We start from the raw sequence: 21,920 nt of genomic DNA on the forward strand, positions 1-21,920 counted from the left end.
ACACACACACACACACACACACACACACACACACACACACACACACAAGCAACTAGAAAGTATAACCGTATATAGGCATTTAAAACATTTATGACCATGGCAAGCAACTGAAAAGGCCAAGTATGCCAACAGTCACCTTTCTACTCCACCCAAGCAAAGGAGTGTCTATATTCAGTACCTTCTAAGGTGTTCCTCCTGCCATCCCCTCCAATGATCACTTCAAATTCATACTCCGATACAGGATGTGTTTTGGGGTGTACCTGTGCCCTCCAACCTATTCCTGTGGAGCAAATACAAATGAATGTTGCCTCTCAGCCCTATATCATACAAACAAGACTACAAAATCCCTATATAGGGTGATCTTCAAATCTCTAGGTATTCTAGACACGAGGAATATCAAGCCGAATGTATAATATTTAAAGCAACATGGAAGAATCACGGCTTATAAATTCTAGGAGAGAAGTCCTTAAGAAGACTCACAAAGGAAGAGATTTGCCACAAGAAATGCAATGCTTACAAAGTCATAAGCAACCCCACTGCCTACTCTTCAGACCCAAAGATCCTCAGGCGGTACAAAAAGCAGTATACATAAGGAATCTAAATTTTCTTACTCTGAAACCAACCCATAATCTTGTATGGTTTTTCTCTTTGACTCCACCCCTTCTCATCCATTCTTCTACTCTTCACGGGCCCCCAATAGTTTTGTTCTAACTTACGTTCATTCTCTTGGTCCTCAGGGGGGTATACAAGGCCCTGGAATTCCACATTGACATGGATTTCAATGCCAAGAATCAAAGCAACCTTCAAAAGGATTAACTGGAGCTGCCGGATGCCTATAGAATAAGATCAGGGATAGACACAAAAACAGCTTTAAGCAAAGCTATACAGAAAAGAAGGTACCACTCAATAACATCTCTCCAAGTCCCTCACCCACCCACCCACTCTTGGCTTCTTCACATTCTCAATGCCTCCATTGGCAGGAAACATTTTCCAAGTCACATACTGTAGTCTTTTTTTTTTTTTTAAAGGGCAAATACAGATTATGTGGAGATACGTTCCTGTGTCCATCCTCCAGACAGATTCAAACCCACTCCTCTCTTTTATGGGATGGTTATAGAGAGGGCCAACAAGCAAAGTTTTCCTATCTCCCCCTACTTCCACAAGTAAAATATAGAAAAAAAAATGGGGACGTGGTTTCTTAGTCTGGGCTATCTTGACATAATGGGAGAAATGCCACACCTGAATAGGGTAAGATAGATAATACATGTGTTTACATTCACACATAATAAACATTAACAAAGAAAAAACAACTATTATACTCCTATAGAATTACAAAGCACTTTTTTTAAAAAGACCTACATATACCTGCATTACCTCATTTACTCTTACAACATATAAAATACATAAAATAAGGAGGGGCATAATCCAATCCCAAATTTTGCCTGGAGAGGAACCTATAAATTAAATCATTTGCTAAAGGTTATACAGTCTGATATGTCTGAAATTGAAAGCTGGTTCCCTGTCCAAAGTCTTTCCCAATAGTCTACATATAAGGGAAGGCTTTAAGAAAAGTAGATGACCAAGAAAAATGAAGATGAACTTCTTAGAGGACTTGAACTATGTCTTTTACTTCTGCTCTCAACAGTGCCTAGCAAAATTGATTGCAGATAGGTATATTGCAAAAAAACATGATGACAGATAAAATGCACTGGATAAGGAGCCAGAAGAACTGGGTATTTACTGGTCTTCACTCTGTCATTATTAGCCATAAGACTCTGAGCAAGTCACTTAATCTGTCTTAACCTCAGTTTCCTGAACTGTAACATGGGATTACATTTCTTGCCTATTTTGTGGGATTTTTGTGACTATCAAATAAAAAAATGTATATGAAATTAGTCTGTGAAGCATTAACAAATATAAGTTATAATCAGTAATTTTGGATTTGATCTTAAAAATGCCAGCCTTGCCATGAAATATAGTTCTACCACCACCACCACTCTGGAGTTCATTAGGCTGGAAATAATCTCATTACTTCTCCAAAATAATACCACCATACACTTATTTTTGCAAAGTGCCCTCCTTTCAAATTTGTTTTCTTGTTTTTTAAATATTTGTCCTACCTGCTTCTCAGGAATGTCATTTCTATTTTACAGATGAAAAAGGTAAAGTACCAAAAGTCATATAGATATTTAAAGGCAAGGTTGGGATGATCATTTTGTAATTCTGTTCCAAGCTCCTTCCACTACCAAGTACTGTTCAATATTGATGCTACCTGTATTGATTAGGTGACAAAGCTGGGTTGCTAGAAAGACTTGAGAGAAGCAAATTTTAAAGAAAGTTGAAGAACTATTTAAGCCAACAATGTTTAGGTTGAAATGAACCTCCTAAGATTGTCTAAGTTATCTCCTGCCTTTAGGTGGGGCTACAAAAATAAGAGAGAGTCATTATTTGTAAAGGACATAGATTAAATGATCTCTGAAAACTTTATTTCCATGATAAACTGTCAGGAAAAGTAATGGTAGTTCACCTTTATACAGCACCTGATGATCTAATAAGTACTTCTTCAAAATAATTCTGTGATAAAGGTAGAGAAACGATAATTATTTCCATTTTACAGATGAGAGAAATGAGGCCAAGAGAGGTTCATAGGACTTGCCCATGGTCACACAGCTATTAAGTATTTGAGACAGAATTTGAATCTAGATCTTCCTCTTTTGCACTATTACCATACTGCCTATCAAATAAAATATGACAGATAATAGGCAGACAGATCTGTTGAATTAATATAGCTTAGGTCCTTTTCTAAAACCAATACGGCCTATGGCCTATACATAGTTTTTTGAGAGCACAACCATCTTACTATAATCCAGCTTAGTTTTTCTTTTTGGCTGCCCACAACTGCTACCTCCTTGAATAACTATCCCCGAAATGGCAATTTCATCCCCTGTTATTATGCATTTTATTTGTAGACAGTTGTATATACCCAGGACACTTTACAGATTCTAGTCTAGCGGAGGAAGAAATATTTTCTCTAGCCAGTGGAAGACAGTAGGTGCTGGATAACGTGGTACAAAATTATACAAGTGCTTAAAGTCACAGCTGCCTCTGCTACAGAGGGTATTGAGTCTAAGGGAAACAGAGGAGGACATTTGGGTGCACTCAAGATATAGGCTCCTTAATAAAACTGCCTTGGAATCAAGACTGTTATTTAATTTCTCATCCAGATACCCTCTAGTTCCAAACCATTCCAGATGGGCTACTGCTGCCTAAGGAAGCAACGCCAGTCCGCGATAAGTTACAACTATCTTAGAAATCCAAGCACAAGATATAATTCAAGAGATCTGGAGAGAACACAACTAGAATTAGTCTGGCTGCATAACATGTTACCACCACCGCACAAACTGGGCTACAGTCGAATTTTTCCAATGTGCCACTAGATCCTTCCTACCAAAACAAAATGAAAGGTTCCGGAAGACATGTTCGAGAGACTCCATGTCACTTACTGATGTGGTCAATGGCCCCAGCGCAGAACTTGCCATAGAACTTCTTGGCACCCAGACCCCTCAGGTCGTGTATGGTAAATGGCCAGAGATGCAGGACGTTGTTGCGGGAGAAGGCATCCCGTTTCTCAATGACCACTACCTTGGCTCCCAGTAAGGACAAGTCAATGGCTGTGCGAAGGCCACAAGGCCCAGCTCCAATGATGAGACACTGAAACACACAGCTACTATTAGGGCAAGAGAAGCACCTCTAGAGATAATCCACATCTGTATAACAGATTCATAATTTCACAACAACTCCCACCCAAAGAACATTTCCCATTTACTTTTTCTCCCATTTCTTTTTTCATTCTGAACATAAACCAAATAAAACGAGCATTATCATATACAACATGGAACAGAGAAACAAGATTGTAATTTGTGCAACTGAATCTTTCTTAAATGCAAGTAGTTTTTCCTTTAAGTATACGATAACAATAAAAATAAAAATGCAAAAAAATAAAGTATGTGAAAACTTCAATGTCGTATAGCTTTTGAAGCTGTCCTAGTTGTCATTCCTTCTGTTTACTTTCATGCATTTAAAAATGTGTTCTTATTTGTCTTTTTTATTTGTCTTTTCTTGGGCAACCTACTGCTAGCTCCCTTCTCTTTCCCACCTCTCCCACCCCCAAGTTGGGGGAGGGGGAAAGAAAAGAAAGACAAAACTCTTGTACAGGCCTTCCAAAGTTTTCTCTGAAATAATTCCTTTCAACATTCCCATCTGGAGCAAGATTGCCACAGAATTCAACCCTTCAATAAATACTTGTCATCACACGTAGGTCCGAATAAAGCATCGACAAGAGATGGGTGCAGGGCTAGTGCTGAGTATCAACAAAAGGGTCTCAACAGCCTGGTTGCTTAATAGTTCTATGTACAAACCCCAAACAAATGCAAGACAATATCCCACTGAACACACTGGTTAAATGTAGGTAGCAAGTGTGCAAGGTTTTTTATTCCTTCAGCTTTGAAGGAATTAAATTTTTTTTTTTTTTAATTTTCAGGCCTTGAAATACTGAGCCTTGGAGATCCTACTAATGGACAGGCTTAAAACAGCTCTGAAAGATCCTCAGATCCAAAGGTGTTTGGGTTTTTCTCCTCGAACACAATTCTAAATTACAATTTGAAAGAAACCCTACTTTTCTAAGTTCTCCATTTTGAAAACTCCATGAGAAGATTCTATGGGAAGAGAGCAGGTACTTGTCTTAGCAGGTACAAAAAGGCTGAACAATAATGAGAGGCATGACATCAACATAATGTATTTTGGTAGAATCTTTTTTAGGACTATGTTGGCCCAATGAACTGAAATTTTACTCAACACCACGAAATCATTTAAGAATTGTGTGTTGGACTCGCATGGTATATTATCACTTGTAATTTCACATCCCCACCAACTTTTTCCAAAATGCAACAAAAGCAAGCATGGACTGCTTCAATAATGAGTATTTACAGTATATGCCAAATCTGCACTTTTATAAGCACCATATGACATGACTGAGAGGAAGGTAAAAATAAATATGAAATATGGAGAGAAAGCAGGAAATACATTTTTCATACTATATTTGTTCACTTCTATCCTATGGCTTAGGTCGATAGCCTTTTTTCACCTATTTGAAGGAAATGCTCCTTTTCTAAATGAAAAATACACATAAAAATCTTAGTCCATACGTAGGATGCATCTTTATGGATTGTTCTTTGGATGGCTGAGGCTCCCATGATACTACCTACATAAAGTGAATGCACCTAACAGACACCTGGCTTTTGAACAAGGTAAATGAGTCTCTCTTCCACATTGAGTTGCTGCTGAAATCTATGCAAACCTCATTCAGTCTTTCAGCACCAATTCTTCTCGGTGGAACCCGTTCTAAACCCTTAAATCTGTAGCCCCATAATGCTGGTATAGTCAAACAACTATTACCTTGGTGTTAGTGCACACTTTTCCCTTTCTGTAGTCTTTGTGGCTGCCCCGTTTATCCAGTTTTGCCCAGAGGGCTTTGGCTTTCCAGTAGTTAAGCTTGGATTTGAGCTTGTGGTAGAAGCTACGATAGTCCTTGGGCTTTAGCTCCAGATAGTCACAAAGCTCTTGGAAAGCTTTCAACGTTCCTTTGCAGGTACTGGCCTGGACAAATCGGTCAAAGAGAATATGAGCTTCATTTGTCTTCTCATTTCGACTTTCCTCCATGCTTCCACACTCTTGGTAACCCCTGCATAAGGGGAGGCAGGCAGTTGTGGTATCCTGATACCTACATCAATCTAGCAAAAGAAAAAGAAATAGTCATCAGACTTGAATTTCATAATGTCTCCTAACAGGCAGTCCTGGTTTTTAAACAATTACTTTCTTAAAAGTACTTTTTATTTACTTTTGCCTTGTTCTATATTAGTCATTGCTGTATATAATCCCAACTCCTAGACTGACTCTTCCCTGAAAAAAATTAAACACAATCAATCCAAATAGTAACATTCAGCAACTACAGTCACTCACCTCTCCACAGAAAGGAGAGAGATGTGTTTCATTTTTTCTATTCTTTGTATCCAAGGTTGGTCATTACTAATTGTTCAGAATGCCACTTTATTTCTGCATTTTTTGGTTATTTTGCAGTCATTTTACATACTGTTTTCCTAGTTCTGTTTCCACTACATTTATGAACCAAAATCTATTCAGCCATTTTCCAATGAATGGAAATAAATACCCACTTTGTTTTTGCTACCATGAAAAGTACTGCTATGAATATTTTTATATATATAGGGGCAAATTCTGATTTTTTGAAAGTGGAATTCTTAAGTCACTACAGGAAAAGAACAAAGATTTCATAAAGCTATTCCATTCTGTCCACCAGAACATTCAATAGTGATGATCTCTACAACTAATTTCTCTCTCTTAATGCAGATTAAACAAGTAGTATCATCCATTTGAATCACCCCTACCCCCACAATATACTTGGCTTCATCTTCTGAAGAATAGTGTCTCTAACAAGGATTAGAGTGGTTCTAATAGCATCTGGCTATTAGTGGTTGTATTAAAACATTACATGACATATGCCATCATTAGTGAGAGTTGATGTTAGGAAGTAGATGAAGTGTTAACCAAATAAGAAAGTTCACCTGTTACTGAAAATGGTTTTAACATGGGAACTGAACATCAAAGTGACCCCAACACTTCCTGATTCCTCTGTCAGAACAATTTGCTACAGATGGCTCACCAATTAACCATAGATAAAAGGTGTGCCCAGGAAGAGTCTTGGCAAGGTTTTCCTGAATCCCTGTTGCCTCTCTTTAACCAATTAAAATTTTTCTTGACAAGGAAAGCCCTTTGGTAAAATGTGAATGACATTCATAACCAGATCATATGAACGGACTAGGGAGTAGGGAACCCGTGACCTCTGGGCCACAAGCTCAGCCCTCTAGGTCCTCAAGTGCGGCCCTTTGATATAATCCAAAGGTCACAGAACAAATCCCCTTAATAAAAGCATTAACCCCCAATACCCTTGCACTTGGCCTTAAAGAGAGAGAATAAAAACAGGATAGAACAAGAGCTAGAGATAGCAGTGAGGATTGAGGAGCGGAAGCCTTCACATCCTAGGGATCTGCAGGGAACCATCTGGTCCAGTAACTCTCCCATTTTGCTGCTGCCACCCCTGAGGCCAAGACAGGAGCTGCTAAAATGCAAGCCAGGACCTCCAGTTCCCTTGTACCACCTCAAAACAAAAGACAAATGGAGGCCAAAAAAACCCCAAAAGAACAAAAAAAAAAAAAAAAAAAAAAGAAGGAAAAGGGGGAAAAACTTCACCAAAAATAAATTCTGCAGGAAAACTACCAAGAAAAACTGAAAAGAAATGGTGGGGGAGAGGGGGTTTGAGGAAGTGGGAAAATGTCAGCAAAATGAATAAATTCTACAGGTTAAAGAAAGTAAGAAGAAATCTGAAGGAAAGAAGACTGTAATATCAGTCACACCTCTAAAAGACAAAATTTAGACACACTGTGAGAGTCTTAGAACAACAGTAAGAGTTAAAGAAAGATCTGGTATTAAGATCACTGAGGAAAAAATTTAAAAAGATGAACAGGAAAATTAGATAAAGTAGAAAAGACAGGAAATCCAAATGAAGCCATGGACTCTGATGTGTAGAGAGATTCAGGCAGAACAACAATAACAAAAAGATAATGTAGAACAGAGCAGAGTTATAAGAAATGTTAGAAATGGAAGACAACCTCAGAACCCTACAGACCAAAGCGCCAGAGCTCGAAGACAGAGCTCAAGACAATCTGAGAATTCTTAGTCTCCCATAAAAATATGAAGAAGCGAAGCATTCAGGAAATTATATAAGAAAACTGTTCAGAAGTATTGGGGAAAAAAGGCAAAATGCAAATCCAGAGGACTGGACTACTTTAATTATATCTAAACAAAAAAAGCTTTTGAAAAAACAGATGAAGCCAGAAGAAGAAGAAAAGATAGTGACTAATACATATTTTCATGAAATGTCTCTGGTAGATTGACATCCAAAATCTTCAGAAATCTATGGGTTTAACAGTCATCTCCCTACAGATAAGCAGTCACCAATGCCCAACAAATAGTTCTTAAAAGGAAATGCCAGCTATCAACCACCACTATAAAAGTGTTAATAATCAGAGAAAATAGTAATATCTAATAATCAGAGAAAAGTAAATTAAAACAACTCTTAAGGAATCTATCAAATTGGCAAAAATGGTAAAACATGGAAAATTTTCATGTTTTGGGGGATGAAGAAAAACAAGTACATTAATGCACTGCTGAAAAAACTACTTTGGAAAACAATTTAAGATTATACAAGAAAAGTTACAAAACTCTTCATACCCTTTGTCCCTGTAATTCCATAGCAGGTGTTTATACTTCCAACGAAGTTTTTACTGACAAAGATGTAACTGTATGAATATCTTCATGGTAACACTATTTGTAATAACAACAACAATCCCCCCCCAAAAAAACTGGGGGGGAAATTACAGCCCAGTGATGAGGAATGGCTGAACAAATAATGGTATATAAATATAACAGATTATTACTGCCTTTTAAAGGAATGACTAAAAACAAGTCAGAAAAACATGGGAAAGAAACCCTAAAAATATTATAAAAAAGAGTCATTGGTTCAGATTTTCATAGTATCATTATACTTAATCATACTTATAAACAACCTAAATGTTTAACAGGGAATGGCTAAATAAACTGTGGTATACTGTGATATAATTAAGGAAGTAAAGAAATCTAGAAAACCCATTATGAAATAATGCAAAACAAGGAATCAGAACCAGAGAATGGAGTACACATTAACTGGGAAGCTATAAAAGGACAAATGAATAAGAACTGGCCAAGAATCCTGATAAGGACTTAGGTATAACTGAAAAATAATGATCCTATACGCAGTGCATATAAATAGCCATTAAGCAACCTAGATCTAGAGGACACCATGGGCCTTGATGTGGAGATAACCAAGAAACTTAACATTTATTGAGAACTATGAATCATATGGGCTATAAATGTTCAGGGGGTGGGAGTAAACTTTCTAATGTCTTCTAATGACTTTCCAGTGACTTCCTCCTTAAAGGATAGCTTCACCTTCTCAGAGTGGTACCATCATTTAGGTCCCTGGAGGGAGACCAAGGGTATGTGGGTAAATAAACTGGCTCTCCAAAAAACAAATGTACACAACACACACTTTTAAGTTTAATCCGCATGATTAACATTTTCTCCATCACTTTCTTAAAGTCTAGACAATCAACAAAACAATAAATCAAAGCCTGATTTGTAGCCATTGCCAATGTCTGAGGTGTAAATGCTCACAATGAAAATTTAACAATTGGCTAGCGCTGATTCAAGATGACTTCAGCACATCCCGAGGGAGTGAGACTCAATGACAGGATGGGTTGCTTGCCTTCTTAGTGACCCCAAGTACTTTCCCCTTGAAGGGGAGCCTCAATGCTAGGGAAGTGCTATAGGTCTGGAGGACTCTATAGGTCTCTGGGCAAAGTGAGACCCATCAGAGAGAAAAGGACAGGTGTCATGATTGTTTATGGATTTAAATATGAATCTCAATTTTTCATTTCATTAAATAAAACCTATCTAATATTCAGTCTATATAGCCTGATTGCTTATATAAGAAATGAAGATCTTTTCCTTTCTGTTGTAGAAAAACAGTATGATTTTTGAGGAAAGGTCCCAAGGTTAAATAAACTTGATTTGTCTAAACCAGGAACTTGGTCAAATGCCATGGATTATAGAGCTATGACACATATTATGTTTACTGGATGGCTATGGACATACACACCAAGAAAGTCAATGACAGATATAAAGGTCCCACACATAACAAAGATAAATAGCAGCACTTTCTGTAGTAGCAAAAAAAATTTGGGAAAAAAAAAGTGTATCACTTACTTGAGGAAACGGCTAAACAAAGTGTGGTATATTAATAGGAAGAATTCAGAGAAAAGGGCAAAGACTTGGGTTCAGACTGCACAAAAACTGTAAAGTCCCTTCTATTTTAAAATCTATGAACCTATAAATTATATGAACTGATATGAAGTGAAGAAAAGCAGGACCAAGAGAATACACCTTAAATTAAAGCTGCTGAAATTTAAAAAAAAACTTCTTTTGATATCACCTACATTTTCCAATGTATTCCTCTTCATCTACCAGAGAATTATTTTTCCATAACAAAAAATAAAAGATAAAAAGTTCAGCAAAACTAATATGTCAAAAAATCTGACATTATATGCAATATTCCATACTCACTGCCTCCTACCTCTAAAAAGAGGAGAGGTAGCTTTTCATATCTATTCTTTGGAGCTAAGCTTAGTCTTTATAATTTTGCTGCAATTTTGACTATCGTCATGTTCTTTCCATTTATATCGTTACATTATAGTCATCATGTATCTTGGCTTTTTTTTCCCCCACTTCATATCAGTTCATAATCTTCCCAGGTTTCTCTGCATTCATCATTTCTTATAGCACAGTAATGTTCCATTACATTTATATACCACACCTTATGTAGTCATTCCCAGAACAATAGGAATCTGCTTTGTTTTCAATTCTTTGCTACTACAAAGAGTGGTGCTACAAAATATTGTGGTGTATGTTATATGTAATATGTAAAATATTGTGGTGTGGGGCCTTTCTTTTTGTCACTGACCTAGGGGTATATGTCTAACAGTAGAATCCCTGGGTGATTCAACTGTTTTTTAAACACAATGACCCATCTTGGTTCCAGAGGACTTAGCTTTTTCTTTGTAATAAGGGAGGGAGAAATACTTCTGGTAGAGTTGTAAGCAGTGGTTTCCTATTTTTACAAGAGATGAAAACTCCTTGAACACATGGCTTGGGGGCTATTGGGAAATTCTAAAAGGGGCATGTTGAGGGAGGTTAATAGTCAGGTGGGTTTAAGTAAGTGACTCCTGGGGTAACTTCTACTTCTGAGATTTTGTGACTCAACATTTTGTAATGAGAAAGGGACATCACTTCATCTACTAGGTCAAATATATGTAGAGTTAATTACCTAATGAGATTAACTGTGGTGTGAGAGAAGTCATAGCATAAGTATCAAGAAAGGAAATTAAACCTTTTACTTATTTTCCGCCATAAAAGGACGACAGTGAATACTGTAGAAATAGGAGATCTAGGGTAAAATCCCACAGATCTGTGGGAAGGTCAAGCAACCTCTTTGCCACAAAATTTCCATCTGTGAATGCTTTGCTCAAGAACTTCCAATGGCTCCCTGTTGCTTCTAGGATAAAATACTTTTTCTGTGTGGCATGTAATGCCCTTCAGAGCTTGATTCCACCCTGCCTTTCCAGGTATAGTGTACGTTTCCCCCCCTTTGATATAGTGTGTTTCACTTAAACCAGATCTACTTCTGTCTTCTTCAAGAGCTTTTCCCAAACTTCCTTAATTTCAGTGCCTTTCTTCTGAGATTATTTCTACATAATGTGTGTGTATGTATGTAGCTTGAACACAGCTGTTTCCATGTTTGTCTCCTCCATTAGTCTGTGAGGTCCTTGACAGTAGGAACTGCTTTCCCTCCTTCCTTTCTTTGTATCCCTGGTGCTTAGCATAGTACCTGGCACACAGTAGGCACTTAATAAATGTTAATTGACCATTTCAATACTTTAGTGGCTCTAGCACGTGTACCCTCCAATGGTACAGATTTCAACTTATCCACATCTTATTTTATGTGATTTGTTCACACTGTCTTAAGTCCTTTATGGGAGGTCTAACTAATGTGCTGCTAGGGGCCTTCCTCTAGGCTTGTTAACATTATTTGGTTATTAATTATTGCAGCCCTATCTTTGAAATTTGGGGTAAGTAGGTGGCACAGTGGATAGAGTGACAGGCCTGGAATCAGGAAGACTTATCTTCCCAAGTTCAAATCTGGTCTCAGATAATTACTAGCTTTGTGACCCTGAGAAAGTCACTTAATCCTGTTTGTCTCAGTTTCCTCATCTGTAAAATGAGTTTGAGAAGAAAATGGCAAATCACTCCAGTATCTTTGCCAAGAAAACCCCAAATGGGGTCATGAAGAGTCAGAAATGACTGAAAACAACTGAACAACAACATCTTTGAAACTGGAATCATAGTGAGAGTTGAACCTACGTCACACAGCTATAATGTTAGGGTTAAACTTATGGAGAAATTACCAAATTCAAAGAACTGCCATTTTCTCTTTACATCTCAGTCTAAAGAGGGGCACTGCTATTTATATGTACCACTATGTTGCTAGTATCTTAAATTTTTTTTATCTGACTTATGCATATATGCTCTCCAGTCTAAAATCCATCATGTGGTACTTACTGAACAATCCCTCGTGTCTCTAGTTACTTACCCTGAAAAACTAATACAGTCTGTTCTTTCCAAACCCAATGTGAACAAGATGACAAGATAGGGTACTCCTTGGAAGTAACTTTGGTTCTTTCACGGCTTCCCCATGGCACATTTGTTCAAAGTGGCAAAAGTTTACAAATTCTAAAAACAACCTAAGTTTTTTATTATAAGTCAAAATAGTTTAAAATAGTTAAATAAGAGTGATGTGAAAGAGAGGAAAAGCCTAGGGGGCATGTGTTCAAGAACTCAAAGATAAAGGGGTAAGGGAGGTGAAAGGGGCTGAAAAAGGAGAAGAAACAAGGTCCCCAGTGAGTCAGAGACTTGCTTTACCCCATGAGGTATTTGTGGGGATTTCCAAGGCTTGATTTGCTTCTGGCAAACATACAAAGACTGCAACCACATATACTCAGCCTGTTTTCTTGACTGACTCTAGTAGAGGATAAATGTTTGGAGTATACCTGGTCTTACCTGGTTTTGTCTTTTATCAAAATAGAAAATGGTTTTCCTTCGTTCCTAAACAACAATTGTTTCCCTCTTGGTGCCAAGAAGATTCACAAAACTATTCAGTTCCTGCTAAAAATAATATACTAAAAAAAAGTTACATTTTTGAAAAGCTGTTGGGGGGGTAAGTACAGGAAAAGCAGAAATTAGAAGTGGGTGAAGAAAATTCATCACTCTTCTGCTTTGTTTTCTTGTTCACAAATCTAATTCAAACATTACCATTCACACTTTTCCCCGGTCTCTATAACTTACAGTGTTATTCTAAATGAGCATGAGAATATTTTCAAATGAGATTCTGAACATCACCATATTTAGAACCCATTGAGGCTCATCCTATATTAGGAAATAGCTTAAAATTTGGACTTGCAGTCAACTGGGTAACAGTGAATCAATCAATACTAATCATCTTTGTGATTCTTTTTACAATATTTCTTCTAATGAAAAGTTCTCAGTTTCTAACAGTAAGTCACATACATCTCTGGCAGCTGATGTTTCCATCATGATCAGTCCAGCCAAAAGGCATTCTATCATTTTTCAAATACCCATTTTTTTTTTTTGCCACATAAGTTGTTTAACTCCTACACAAAAGGATTTGAGGTAGTCAGTTCAGCTAGAAGTCTACAATCACTTCTAAAACTTGCTGATTAGCTTTTAAACCAAATTTTTCTTTTTTAAAAAAATATTATTGATGATCATTTTTATTTGCTTATTAATATTACAGAGCCAAAACTGTCCACAGAGATCATTTAGTCCAGGGCTTCTTAAACTTCTCCCACTTTGCAACCCCTTTAGTGCTTCTTAAGTCCAACACTCTCATTCTGTCAGTGAGGAAAGAAAAAACGACTTTCCTAAGATCTCAATGTCAGTAGCTGAGCCAGGAGTTACGATGTACGTCTTCTGACACCGGACATGAAACACAGTGGTTCAAGCACTTTTTACAATGTTTTCTTATAGGCTACAAGCCAGGATACTTTTGCTTTCACTTGGCCTCACAGGCATTGTGTTATACCTATTTTTAAAATATTTATTTTATTCTGAACTTGAGAAATAAAACAAGCATTTCCATGATATAGTAGAATATGAAAAAAAATGATTGTACATGAAACTATAAAATCTATTATGTACAAACTACTATTCCTTTCAAATATATAAAGTTATCATGTAACTTTTTTTTCTTCCCCCTCCATCTGCTGCCTCCATTCGCCACCCAGCCCAAACTACAGAATACTTATGTTACTGTCAACCTATCCTGCGCAGGCATTATTGGGGCCCCCTTCAATCCAATAATCCCCAATAAATTTCATCCACAGATCCTAGACAGTAGTCAAATATCTGCTTCCAAATGACAAATACTAAGCACACAGTGAAAGAGATTAAGACCTTCAGGTCACTAGCGACAAGAGATAAAGAGGTAGGTTGATTCCTAGAACAATGCGACAGCCACCAAATGTAAAATTACACAAGATTAATTCTCCTGGGCTGCCTCACATTTCCTACTTTGCAAGCCAAATGACTGCAGAAGGAAGACTTCAGAAGCACTGGAGTGTCTCTAACTGGCAAACCAAAGCACATTTAGTTCTAGAAACTTATTACAGTAGTGGTGAGTAGTACATTGTCTGAAAAATATCTGGGAGTTTTAGTGCACTGTTAAGCCCAATCAATACTGTGAATGTATCGGCCTCCTCTCCTACACACCAAGACAAGCTACATTCCCAGAAGTAAAATGTCCACTATACTCTGCCCTGATCAGACCACGTATGGAATACTGTGTTCCATTCTAGAAATCACATTTTAGGAAAGGCACTGATAAGCAGGAAACCATTCAAAGAAAGACATCAAGGGTAATAATGATGATAGCATTTTAAGGTTTGCAATGTGCTTTAAATCAGTTATCTAACTAGTGCCTCATAATAATCTTGTGAGCTATGAATTACAGGTATTATCTTTCTTGTCTTACATTTAAAGGTGAGGCTCAGAAAAGTGACTTGTCATGGTCTCACAGGTGTCAAGTATTAGAGAGAGGCTGGATTTGAATTTCAGTGTTTCTAACTCTACAGCCAGTATTCTATCCATTCTACTATGCTGCCTTGAAATAATGGCCTCAGGGTGGGTGGAAAGAACAGGGTCATTTATCCAGGAGATTTAGAGGTGACATGGCTACTTTCAACTATGTGAAGGACTGTTAAGTGAAAGGACTATACTTATTCTACTTAGTCCAAGAGCTTAGCAATAATGGCTAGAAACTGTAAAAACCAGATTGAGACCTAATGTAGAGGAGAAAAATCCTCCAAATAATTAGGGTGATCCCAATGTGGAATTGATTATAATGAGATCTCTTGATTGCCCTGTCCTCACCCGACCGTACTCATACTCAAAGTCTTCAAGCAAAGGCTGGATGATCAGTTATTGGGTATGTTGTAGAGGGGATTCTGATTCAGGAATCTGGTTCAAGCCTGAAATCCTTTCCAACTTGGCATATTCTATGATTCTGCTGTTAGCCAGTTTTGTTAAGCTATGACTTTCCCTCTTGAATGTGTCTTGTTTTACACACAAGTTGAACTCGAATCATGTGTTACTATACAAGGGAGAAGAAAGTTGTGTCATTCCACTCCCATTTTAGGATGGATACTAGGTAATCCATTTATTTGTAAAGGTAAAAAACCCAAATGCTACTTTTTATGGTCTTTCTCTGAATCTTCCTGTCTAGTTGACCCTACACCACCCTACAAAAATTATGCATTACTTTACACAGGACCTTACAGACATTGAAATCTGCAGGTGAAGAGTTAGAAATCCTAGACATACAAGAGTTCTGGTATAGGGTTGGGGGGTAGAAGGTTGAGGAAGAGAGTTGAAGAAGCCAGAGAAGGGAAGAGGATTCAGTTATGCCAGCTCTCAAGGAGATCCATACATGCACCTGGTATTTCTGCCAGGAGACAACATCCTGCATGTTTTGTCTCGTGGCAGCTGACTGCTGAGTCAGAAGCCTTGAACATTCCTTGGCTGGCGCAGAGAACTGCTAGAGAGACACAGAGTGTGTACCTTGGTACATGCAGGAACAGAGTTTACGTTTCTATTTACAATAATAATGTCACTGACTCATGGCTGGTACACTCACTCTCTAGTTCCTGGGGTGGGCAGGAAAGGAAATTAAGTTGAAAACTAACACACACACACACACACACACACACACACACACACACACACACACACACACCCTCCTCAAAACAACATACATATACAACAAATATACATGTAATCCAAACAGAATTTGACTATACAGAACCAGAGTCAATAAATTTAAGAGGTATTTCCTCCCCAGCCACTGTACCATTAATATTCAGGGTTATTTAAATACTAACAGATGTGCAATTCTCGGGATCTATGCAAAACTAAGACTCTCTAAGGAGCTTATGAAATGTTCTTCCCCACACCTCAATCAGTTAGGGATATAACTGGTCTAAACAGATCTCAGAGTTGGAAAGGATGCTCAGAAACATAACTGGGAAGGAACTTAGAGGATGTCTTCAGAGAATTCTGATTTCTTTATGTTTTGTGGTAGAACACTGGAACATCCATACTGCCTTGAATTCTCACAGCTCCCCACTTTGGTTACTGTTATTTGCAAATGTAGACACTAAGGACTTGTAAGGGTTAGATGAAAACAAAACAAAACAGAAACAAAACTAAAATGTAAGTTATGAACACTGCGGAAGTTAAGCGTACAGATCATCTTTTCTTCTTGTTTTCTAGCTTGTCTTACCCTACCTTATATTTTACTATTGGAGATTCTTATAATCTCCTGTAATTTTCTAAAGGTCATGAGGCTTTCCTATAGCTTCCAAGTATCTCTCCAGACAATTTGAAATGTTAGTCTGACTTTTTTCATCCATGAGGAAATTTAATCAAATTCAATAAACATTTATTAAGTGTCTAATACTGCAAAGCACAAGAAGACCAAAGTGCAAAGACCAAAATGAGATTGTGTGCCTTTAAGATGCCTACATTCTACTGAGTGAAGCATTATGTAAACAGATAAGCAAATTTACGATAATTTGAGGAAGAAGAAACCTCCACTAGCTAGGGGGAACAGGAAAGCTTTCCTATAGTAATGTCACCTAAACTAAGCTCTGAAGGAAGACAAGAGGAAGAGATCAGGAAGAAGTACATTCTACTCATGGAGATAGGAGATAGAATCGAGTCTAGGGAACAGCAAGTAGACCAGTTTGTCTGGAACTTGTGATCAATGGAAGTGGTGTGTAAATAAGTCTGAAAGGAAGCTAGAATTATTCTATGAAAGGCTTCCTCCCAACTCTCCCCCAAATTATGGGGTTTGTATTGGAAACTGAATGGTATGATAAATGATAAAGATGAATGACATAGTCAGATTTACATTTTAGGAAGATTATTTTGGCAGCTCTGTGGAACACAGATTAGAGAAGTGAGAAACCAATTAGGAAGCTATTATAAAAGTCCATGCAAAAGGTCTTCATGCTTAGGGCACATGAGAATCAAGAAAGGGATAGATGCAAGAGATGTTGTAGAAAGAAAACTAACAAGACTTGGCCACTGATTCAATATGGGAAGGAAAAGAGGAATGAGGACAAAGAGAATAAGGAGTCAAGAATGACTATGTGGTTACAAACGAAGGATAGATATATCTCTTGAAGAGATATAGAAGATCTGAAGGAGGGGTAGATACAGAAGACAGGGCCTTAGAGACAAGCATGATGACCCAGCAAAGGAAACTGAGAAGGATTAGCAAGGTAAGAACAGAACCAGCAAAGGGCAATATCACAAGAGCTAAGGGATGGGAGAATATCCAGGAGGTGAACCAGGGTCAAAAGATGCAGAGAGGTCAATAAGAACAAGGATTGAGAGGTTATCGGATCAATGAGAAATCACTGACAATCTTGAAAAGAATAGTTTCAGTAAAAGTGGGAGTTCCAAGACACATAAAGGGATTGAGAAGTCAGGTGGAAGGCAAGGAAGTAGAGGGACAAGTGTAGACACATTTTATCTAAGAATTTGGCCGTAAAAGGGAGGAGAGACAGCATGATAGTCTGAAGAGATGGTAGGCTCAAGCATAGCTTTTGTTTTGTTTAAGGGTGGGGGAGAACTGGCAATGTCTATAGGTTAATGAGGAAGGAGAGAATAGAAGAAGAATGAAGATCAAAGAGAGAGAATGGTTCAAAGGGCACTCTCCTGCAGGAGATCAAGCACAGAAATAGCTCCTGGTCTTGGCTAGCTACTTCTATGTCAGCTTGGGAAAGAATGGGAGATCAAGAAGAGGGGTTTTGAGATTAAGAACAGGGAGAAAAGGGTACTCAGGACAAATGGCCTTTATTTTCACAGTACAATGAAAGAGTGATCCTCTAAAAGGATGGAAAGGAGTAGTATAGGATGTCTGATAAAAAAGAGGAAATTTGGAAAAGCTGGTGTGAAGAGTACAACCCAAAGTCAATTAGGGAAAAGGACTGTCTACTCAGTAGAGAGGACTCAGCTGAAATTAGATAAAATGTGTAGGACACATTAGCAAATAAGGCAAAAACAAAAATAAAAAACAAAAAAACCCAAAAGGCTATGTACAAGCATGCTAACGCACTGTTGATGGAGCTGTGAATTGGTTCAGTTGTTCTGGAAGGCAATCTGGAACCATATCCCCCAAATCATTAAACTATGCACATTCTTTGACTTAACAATAGTAGTACTAGTTAGTAGTACTACACCAAAGAGATCAAGAGAGGCAAGGGTCTATACATACAAAAATATTTACAGTAACACTTTTGTTGTAGCAAAGAACTGGAAACAAAGTGGATGCTCATCAATATGGGAATGACTGAATAAGAAAGATGAATTTGAAGAAAGCTGGGAAGACTTGGTATGAATTGATGGAAGAAGGGAGTGAGCCATCAATTCAATGACTACAGTATTGTAAAAGGAAACAACATTGGAAAACTTAAGGACTCTGATAAATGCAATCATCAATCAAAATTCCAAAACTATGATGATGAAGTATGTCTTTTATGTCTAAGCAGAAAGATGATAGACTAGAAATACAGCTTGATGAGGACTAAAAACATATTTTGAATTTTTTTTTTGCTTGACTATCTTTTACAGGAGGACTTTTTTGGGTGGAGGGCATGGCGGTGGGTGGATAGTGATATTGATATAAAAATCATCAATGAAATATAAAAAATATAAGAAGAAAGCACTTTCTAGCTGTATCCATTTCTCTTCCTTAATACTCTGATCATTCCCAGAAATTCTCTGCAGTGGTCCTAAGTCCAGGCAATTGAGTCACTTTTAGACTGTGAAACATTTAGGGATAAAATACTCAGTTCAGTGTTGTCTACCCAGTAATCACTTAACATTAACTGATCTTAATGATAATAGCCAACCACATGAATCACAACTAGAATACTAAAAAATATATACTAAGTTTTGTGCTTTTTACTGATCAAATGACCAATTGCAAGTTTACATTAGAAAAAAAAAAACCCAACACAACAGGTATCATCCAAAAATGTGTCTGTGTCCTGTTACTCCCAATCCTACCCCCCCACCCCACCCCCCGCACTATCCCAGCCACTTTCCCTTCATATAATGCACAAGGTTTTAAACCATTTTGGGCAGTCTGGAGGGAGCTATGGATCCCTTCTCAGAATATAGGTGAAGCCTATATTCATAGTTGAAGTAAATGCTAAATTTCAATTAGTGATTAGTAAAATAAAGATATAATTTTTTCCCCATCCAAGTTCATGGACCCCCATGAAATCTCTTTGTAGTCCATGGCCACCAAGGTAAGAATCTCTATTCTAGAGGATGTGGTGGTGAAGACTGAGAAGATTAACCAAAACCAAAAAAAAGCAAGGTCTATGTTAATGCTGTTCAAATATATTCCTCTTAAAACAACATAACACGGGAAAACAAGATCTGGAAAGATCTGTCTATAAGAATACAGCTTGGAAGAGGCTTACCTGAATGCAACAGCAAAGAACAAGCATAGCTATTCTCATCTCAGTGCTAGAAATAGCTGCTTCAAATAGCAATGAGCAGGTTTCCATTAAGTTCAACACAACACAGTGAAGTGGAGAGAGGGTGTCTCTATCACTGCTATTTTTTTTTTGGCAAGGCAATAGGGTTAAGTGACTTGCCCAGGGTCACACAGTTAGTAAGTGTCAAGTGTCTGAGGACATATTTGAACTCAAGTCCTCCTAATTCCAAGGCCAGAACTCTATCCATTGAGCCACCTAGCTGCTCCTATCACTGCTATTTTGAACCAGCCCTCTCAGGCATAGAGGAAAGATCAGTCTAGTTTCATAAAAGTTAGCACTGGCAAACAAAAACAATACTTACATCACTTATCTATCTGCATTCTGCCTTGGAGGCCAGTACCTTAGTCTTTGGACACCTCAGACCCAGAAATCACAAAAGTTTTCAAAATCACCTGATCTTCTAACTTTTTAGAAATTGGGGGGGTGGGGGGGGTGCAGGGGAGGAGAGAGCACCATAACAAGACTGAAGCTTGTCAGAAGCTATCTGTCAAGAGTGGAGGCCAGCAGTCAAGAAGAAACTGGGAGGCCTGTTTGTTCTTCCCTTCCCAGATATTAGAGTTTCCATGTGATTCAAACACCCAGGAGGGCCCCTATCAGGGAAAATACTCTCTGCATGAGTGATTTTTATTCACCAAGGTCATATTAAACAGCAGTGTCAGTGTTAGGACAAATGATGCCCAATCCTTCATAGTTACCTGGCTACCCAAGCTCAATCAAAATTGATAAGATGCCCCCAAATTAAAGCCCTCACAGTCAAATGCCCATTCACACTACTCCAGGACATTAATGCTCCTTTCTCTTTCATGACCTCTGAAGGCTCAAAGAACAGGCTGGGGCTCCGAGGTATTAACTACAAGGATGATTGTATAACAGCTCAGTGAAAGGCAACAGACCATAAAAATATGCAGCATCTTAATTATCTCCTTTCCCAAGTGCAGAACCCGTAACACCAGAGGGGAAATCACAGCATCTTATCTGCATCACAGAGGCAGTGGACAGCAGACTAGTATGTTAAGAATTCAGGGTCTCTTCACCTTCCAGCAAGTCCTTCTATCATACACATTATGGTCCCAAAACAATGCTTCACAGCAATCTTGTCAAAGACAATTGGCTCCTAGGTCCAGTATCATCCTTTAAGCCTAAGACACTTATAATGGGAATCCAAAGCAGTTTCTGTACAAAAGAAGACCTCACTCCAGTGTCTAGGACAGTGGTTCTCAAACTTTTTGGTCTCATGAAGTCCACAAAGTCAAAACTAATTTTTAAAATAATATTAAAATATTTTCATTTCTAATATGGTAAGCTATAACCCAGATAAACAAAAGCTCTCTGAAGATCCTCAAAGAACTTTGCTTATGTGAATTATAGCTATCTATACTTGTCACATGAGAAAAGAAAATATCTTAGTACTATTAGAAAAATAGTTTTGACCTTGTGGACCCCCTGAAATGGTCTCAGGGGTCCCCAAACTACACTTTAAGAACCACTGATCTAAAGCAATACCCCAGCCAGAGATGTCCTTTTCCCTTAATATCCACTAGTTCAAGGGCCTTTACTTAAAATAAGCCTGGCTCAGATTCATGCATGACCTTTACATCTAATGGGGGTGAAGAAGGCTAAAGTTAAAGACCCACCCAGAAAATGCATAGTTTTGACTTTCCAGGTTGTCTTACATTAACTGTCCCCCACACAAAGGAGAAGAAGGTAGAAACTCAGATTAACTGTGCCATATAAAGCTATACTACAGTATTCCAGCCCAACCCCCCAGGGAGAAAATGGAAGGTCAATGAAGCATCTAATTCTAACCTCTTTAAAACTTGAATGAAAAAGTCATAAAGCTATCATAAGCCCAGAGCTTTTCAAAGAGGCAGCTTTTCTCCATTTACAACAGCAAGGACCAAAGAATGCCAGAGAGCTATGGTATATATCACTAATCACTCTCTTATGATAAGGGAATACAGAGATTATGTAGAGAGGGGGAGACAA

General features: G+C 37.9%; 1 protein-coding gene across 2 annotated transcripts in view; it reads right to left on the bottom strand.

The window, feature by feature from the left end:
- MICAL3 (microtubule associated monooxygenase, calponin and LIM domain containing 3) overlaps positions 1-21,920 on the bottom strand; it is a 240,384-nt gene that overhangs the window by 148,612 nt on the left and 69,852 nt on the right. For both annotated transcript variants that reach the window (XM_027857317.1, XM_027857318.1), the window contains exons 2-5: positions 5,455-5,789; positions 3,504-3,711; positions 717-833; positions 179-280 (exon numbers count right to left, since the gene is read on the bottom strand). In XM_027857317.1, the coding sequence (XP_027713118.1) occupies positions 179-280; positions 717-833; positions 3,504-3,711; positions 5,455-5,718 (691 nt within the window). In that variant the 5' untranslated portion in view covers positions 5,719-5,789. The remainder of the gene's footprint in view (positions 1-178; positions 281-716; positions 834-3,503; positions 3,712-5,454; positions 5,790-21,920) is intronic.

Source organism: Vombatus ursinus, unplaced genomic scaffold (genome assembly GCF_900497805.2).
Source record: "Vombatus ursinus unplaced genomic scaffold, bare-nosed wombat genome assembly UNPS02012082.1, whole genome shotgun sequence".
NCBI lineage: Eukaryota > Metazoa > Chordata > Mammalia > Diprotodontia > Vombatidae > Vombatus > Vombatus ursinus.